General features: G+C 35.9%; 1 protein-coding gene across 3 annotated transcripts in view; it reads right to left on the bottom strand.

Moving 5' to 3' along the window:
- The window catches only part of LOC106477938 (homeobox protein OTX2-like), a 93735-nt gene that overhangs the window by 29794 nt on the left and 57198 nt on the right, over positions 1-6743 (bottom strand). For 2 of the 3 annotated variants that reach the window (XM_022381526.1, XM_022381525.1), the window contains exon 2: positions 4067-4348. In XM_022381526.1, the coding sequence (XP_022237234.1) occupies positions 4067-4160 (94 nt within the window). In that variant the 5' untranslated portion in view covers positions 4161-4348. Of the gene's footprint in view, positions 1-3165; positions 3498-4066; positions 4349-6743 lie in introns of those variants that run through there. The other variant, XM_013938452.2, reaches the window with a different exon arrangement.

Raw genomic sequence — 6743 nt, forward strand, 5'->3', positions numbered from 1 at the left:
ATACTTTAAAAATTAGTATATAGTGTTCTAAACACGAAAGAGCTCAAAACATCAAAATAAGAAAATGCCGTAAAGAAAAAAGGTTTACTGTTATTTAGTTTGGTTCAAACCTACAAAATCTTCATTGCTTTCACTGTAATTTATTGTTTTATTATTTAGGGAGCATTATAAATAGTTATGTTTTTAAAAGAAAAAAAACTACTATTGTTATACATAACACATTCAATTGAACTAAACTATGCACGCCTATTTAAATATATTTACACGTGGCTTGTGTATATATACATATATATTATTCATACCTTCGGTGTATATGACGTAAGCATATTTTGACATCAAATTTTGGGGTAAAAAAGTGCGTCTTATACACCGAAAGATACAGTATTTATAGTTTGCTGATATATAAACCTTTAAAGAGATGGTATTTTTTGTAGTACGTTAAATTTAATTAGTGACTATTATTAGTGAAGTGTCTTCGTTTAGTAAATGACACAGTAAATGGAACAAACTAACAGAAGACATGTTGTTAGGACACTATTAGTTTCGACATACTTGTGCGTCTTTTTCAGTCTTTAGTTTATCTAATGGCAAGACTTCCGACAGTTTGTTCCGTTTACTGTGATTTTTCACAAACTGCTACATACGACATTGTATTATTTTATTTGTTACACAACTTTGTGATCTGTTTTTTTTTTGTTTGAATTCTAGATATAAATAGAAGCGGGATTCCCCCAAATCCTTACCTCCCGTGACCTGTGCTGAGACGTAGGCTATAACTCGTTGTCATGGTTACTACGCTTTCGGCAGAACATTGGACTGTCTTCTTCAGATACTTGAAGACAGACAAATGTCTTGTCGAAACGTGTAGGATGAATCACTTCATTGTACTTAAAAATTGTTGTTTAAACTTTTATTATTAATATAATAGCATAATACGAATCCTTCCTCAAGTATGGTTAGTACACTATACGATCACCCATATCTAATTAAAGATTAGTAACTTTTTAATGACTGGATACTAATTAACTAATTCTGTATTACGTTTCGGCTGCTAATCTGATGGTTATAGCTAGGATTCGATCCCAGGTCTTCTTGCTGGAAGTCTGGTGTATTATCCACTCGTATCCACCAGTGGATAACGTATAGTTTATAGTGCAAATTTCAATATATTTAAAATACAAATATCCAGTTCATTCTATCATTAAGTAAGTTCCTTATGAAAGTACTGCCTTGTATAAGAAATTGACTCTAGGATTTATATCCACTTTTCATCAGTTAGAACTCGTCTTTTAATACTTTACACTCGCACGTATATATCTATTAGCTACAATTAGTGTCATTGTGTATAAAAACTCCAGTTTATGAAGTACCGAAAGGTTCGTTTAACTTTTCCAGTCAATATGTTCATAAATATATTGTACTTACTCAACTTCTCCAAACAGTATGCTCATAAATATGAATGATTATTTATTTGAAAATGTTAATACTACTTTGAAGCTAAGGCTTATCAGGTGTGTGTGGGAGGGGAGTTGGCTGAACATTTTTAGACCTGTTTTGGAGGAGACACCACCACCCAGCTACGTGTTAAACATTCTATTTTGCAGGCTTAACACTGAACTAAGCTTTTCCTACTATACTTATTTATCCTTTAAACCTTGATTCTTGGTTCTTATTTCCGCTGGTTGCCGACCAGTAAATTCATTTTACGTAAACGTTAAACACAACCAGAACTGTTATTTTGTCTCCGGTGAATACCCATGTAATTAAGTTTAATGAAACACGTGATATCAAATAAAGGAAAAATCCTGAATTGAAAACATAATACGGAAAAAAGGTGTCTTGTGAGTGATATAACATTATTGGTTTAAGATCCCCATGTAGGAGCCCCCAGTGGCACAGCGTTATGTCTGCGGACTCATACCGCTAGAAACCGAGTTTCGATACCTGTGGTGGGGTGGGAAGAGTACAAATAGCTTTGTGCTTAACTACAACCAAACCCATCTAGGAATTGTAAAGGATAATTTAACTGCTCAGCTAAATGATCGGACACAAGAGGGAGCTAAGAGACTGTCGTATTGCAGTATTGATCAAAACAGAATTATTTCGCTTATATAGTATTATCAATTTATAAAAAAAGGTACAAGTTGTTTACGCTGATAATCTATGTTTTCCCGATATTTTGATAACCAAATTGAGCTTTATCAACAGGAAAGACTCAATGAAATCTGTTTGTTTTGTGTGTGTTGATCAGATGATATTCGAGACATTTGCTGGTGACATTGAAAACTCACATTTTATCCTAATGAAGTTGTCACTATGTATTTTTATGTTGTTTTTTTGTGGCTGATTCACAGGAATACAAGTGTAGAAAACGTTTTGATGAGTGTTAACTTAAGGTAAGGCTTAATTAAAAAATTTCTCTGGCTTATGACTTTATCATAGCGTTTAACATAGGTAAATGTTGAGTTGATATTGAAATATGGAATTTAAGAGTCCGTCGAAATGTTTGTAATCTGAACCATACTTGCGCAAATCATGTTTAAGGAACATAGAAATGTATTGGAACAATAGATTTTGAATGATCTTAATCATTTCAACCTTCAGCCAAAATATAGTTAATCTGTAACGGCTTAAAGTAAACATAGCTCCAAAAGTATATGACCTAGCAGAACTGCATTGATACCCCTGCAAGAGTAAAATAATCCCTGCCTACAGTGTTTAACATTCTTCATGCAGCAATTAATCTACAGTACATATGATCTGACCAATGCAGCTTGATAATAAAACTAAATGTCATTGGCTATATTCCTGTTTGAGATAGTAAAACTACATACCATTGGTTATTCTACTGTTGCTCTTGCATTTGAGCTAAAGTCTTATCTACAAGTAGTATTAACTACTTAAAAGATGTATATAGAGATTAGACGGTATGTCAAGATTACCAAGTGTATAACACACAATAACCTGTTATACAGTTTAAGTGATAAATATCAGAAATGTTGAGCGCACGTAGAAACAATTTAATAATTACCGCTGTACAAATCTAGAATACCAGCGATTACACGTCTAAAAATTCCACAGACTCTGCGATATCTTCATAACTGTACAACTTTATGAAATAAAAAAAAAAAGTTTAAGAGTAGATATTGTGCGTGCGTCACTTACCTCGCCGGGTTCGGGTCTACTTATTAACCAGCTAACATACTTGTTGAGATAAAGGTCTTCACGATCCTTTCTTAGAAAAACCCTTGCCCTACTTTCGTGACACGCAGCCTGGCATGTATTACGTTATAAACATCATATTTTGTATCGCATTTGAGGAATCCGTAGATAGAATCCATGAACCTAATGCACAAACGACGAAATGACATCACAGCATAACACGACACATTAACCTAGCGTAACATAATACTTAACCGATCCATACGAACTTGAATCTCTAAGAACGGTTAAATGGAATTAATATAAGGTTCAAACAATGATTGGAGAAGGCTAAAAACTTCGGAATATTCTTCTTCGATATATAATATTTGAATTCTACAGTTTTGTCGTTATAGAAGCTATGAAGTGTGCCTCTCTGGCCGGGTGTGAAAATGTGACGAATACTTCACCTTATATAGCATTTTCCTTTAATAAATAACGAAAGAGTATCTATATGGACTTAAGCATTGGACCAATGAGCCCGAGGATTTCTGTGATCACCGTTCTAAGATACGTTCACCAAATAGCACGTCATCGTAAGTAGTATTAAGCTTTAAAAAAATCAAGTGGGATTAAAGGCTCAGTGTTTAATTCAAATATTGTGTTTACCCTAATTCCTCTTCTCATTCATGACGTATTAGATTACCACGTTGTTACAATTACTCTTTGCTAAGCTCATAACATCCGTCAAATCAGGACCGACGTGTAATCGGCTTTACTAACGTCCGAATCCCGGCCATACATGCCTGCGCATGGCGCGAGTTTGGAAGAAGCTGCCGCGACGGCTTAGCTTGGAACCGCCTAGCTTACTAAGTAAGCTATCATTCAGGAAAAGAGAAAAGAAAGGCACGTATAAGCGGCTTACCAGGATAGCCGATGGTAGGATGGAGAAGGTCAACTCCGGGGGAAGGCAGCCCGATCCCGTTCACTGAGTAAGGTGGAGACTTGAGATAAGCCATACCGGATGAGACTGTGGTCTGACAGACTGCTGTAGAGAAAGGAGAACACGAGGAGTTTGCCGGTTGGAACGCCACGGTGCCGGTGTAAGGGTGTTGACCACAATTGACGCTCAACTCCACGGGCGACACCACGTCTGCCAAGCCGGAAGAATACGTTGTTGGTCCCGTCTCTGCTTCTTTTCAAGTACCTGCACACACACATAAAAAAAACATACTGAGTTCGTTCGTATTTTCTAGAAACAAAGTTCATATTTTCTTTAAAAAGAAAACGTCCACTGGAATTATATTTCTATAAACTTACCCCTGGTAAAATAATCTAACACACCAAATTTTACAACAGATTCGTCTACTAAAGAGCACGGGGTCACGCCACCTAATGGACAGATCAGACTAAGATCATACTCCCACCCTCAAACTCATCAGTTTTATCACTGCCACTGTTGCCACACGGGAGTAGGCTTGTCCGTCAGCTAACAGAACTTGTTCTGCGAAATGAAACAGTGTTGCATGTGCTCAGCAGGTGCTCCGCCTTACAGGGCAACGCTAAAAGTGACACGCCAATCACGAGCTTTTAGCACTAACAGATGGCTGCTAGAAGGCAGAACATTGAGTTTTTCTGTCGTATGATTGGTCAGTTTTCCTATCGTATGCAACCCAAATATAAGGCGGGACTATGCAGAATAGTATATCCTAACAATTTGTATGCTATAAGTGTTCCTATATACGTAAGTCACAGCGAGTGGTGAAACTGGGCAGACCAAACTTAAACAGGCTATTAAATTTGCAACTAGTTCCGAATGAAACCACAGTCAAAAGACGCCACAAATTATCACAATTTGTCATTTTAAGTGAATTGGAAAAAGGTGATAAGTATGAACAAGTCTTTGCAAATAAGACATTAATTACAAAAAATGACTGGTGGCTTGTAAACGATAAAGTATTAATAACTGGACTGTAGCAGTATCGTTCCCATTACTGATTTAATCTACTAGATATGATTCACGATAAATCAGTTCTCTCACTGTTTCCCGTACCTCTTGCTAACTTAAACATATAACACAATCGAATAGATTAAAAATGGAAAGTAGTGTCAAGCGCGCGAAATTTTCAAATTTAGTTCATTCACTACGTATTTTAATAATGTGCTGATATATTTGAAAGAGAAAAGTTCGAACTGACATGTAGAGCAAAAGGATGTTTTTATAAGCAAGTCAACACAGACGTTTTTATTTACAGGGTCATTTTATTTAATAATTAAAGCCTTCGAATGTTTTGTCTCTGGTGTAGTAAGACTGCATATCATTAGGAATTTATATTTAAAATTATCTAACTGTTGTTAGGGCTACTGTTATCATTAAACCCATACTTACAGACGTCTGCTTCAAACTTGTAATAGAAACCACGTACAGAATCCCGCATGCAAAAACCGTGTTGTAATTTAGTGAACAGCGTGAGTTGTACTCCTTAGAAATGTATACATGTTGAATAAGCAACTGACCTCAAGATTCCCCTCCCCCTCGTCTAGCCTTTGGACTTTACTAACCAACCCCCCCAAGTGTCGTTGTCACAGGTGTCAAGGGCACACGCAGAGCTCCATTAGTTTTCCAGCTATTTTGCTTCTTCACCTGTCAATCATACTCTTTCCTATTATCGATTCCATTGTTTGCTCTAATGGAAGGCTGAAAGGTGTGTTCGAGGTGTTATGCTTAGTGAAACATGGTCACCAAGAGTTCTTGGGTGGTAAGTTCTTGGGGTTTGTCCTGCATCAAAGGAGTAGTTCTCCACAAACCGTTTAATGCAGGTACCAGCTTGTCGCTTACTTTCGCAATTGCGTATTTTGCAACCGAACGAAAGCTTAGACATACTTAAACTTATTATTAAATTGATTAGTGATCAAAAGCTTTCTTAGACAAATACCTGTATGTTTGCTGCTGGTTTCAATAAACAAACTACGAAACACGTTGAAGTTACGGTCAAGAGTTTTTATAAATACGTGCTGTAAATCTGAAGCATTTTTTTTTCAACTTAACTGTTGTAGTTCGCTGAAAATTACCTTTTATACCGAGTTTTCAAAAAACTTGAGTATTCAACTTAGAAACTACAGAAACTCTGGAATTAGGTATTGATGTTTAAGTCAGCAGATAAACTTTCATGTAAAAAGTATGCTGTTGAAATTGACCAAAGCAAAGAAATACGCTAGAAATTTAAAAGAAAGGAATAAATCTGAATATTTAGGAACAAGAAAACAATACTTCACGTGGCGAAAACCAGTAAAATATGCTGTAAAATAATTTATTCTAATCGTTTCTTGAAAATGTCCGTTGTTTAATGACGTAGAAGTCAGTCTTCAATAATCTTGAGAATTACCACAACATACACACAATTTTTCCCATTGAACATTTATATTTCACTCACGTGTGTGTGTGTTGTAGAACTTTAAAGATTCATGAAGTGTGTGACGTGTACTTTATGTAACAGGTGCAATCCTCGAATTATGTGTGTTATGGAGCTTTAAAGATTGTTGAAGACATATAACAGGTGCAATCCTCGAATTATGTGTGTTATGGAGCTTTAAAGATTGTT

This window comes from Limulus polyphemus, unplaced genomic scaffold, assembly GCF_000517525.1.
Source record: "Limulus polyphemus unplaced genomic scaffold, Limulus_polyphemus-2.1.2 Scaffold171, whole genome shotgun sequence".
Lineage (NCBI taxonomy): Eukaryota > Metazoa > Arthropoda > Merostomata > Xiphosura > Limulidae > Limulus > Limulus polyphemus.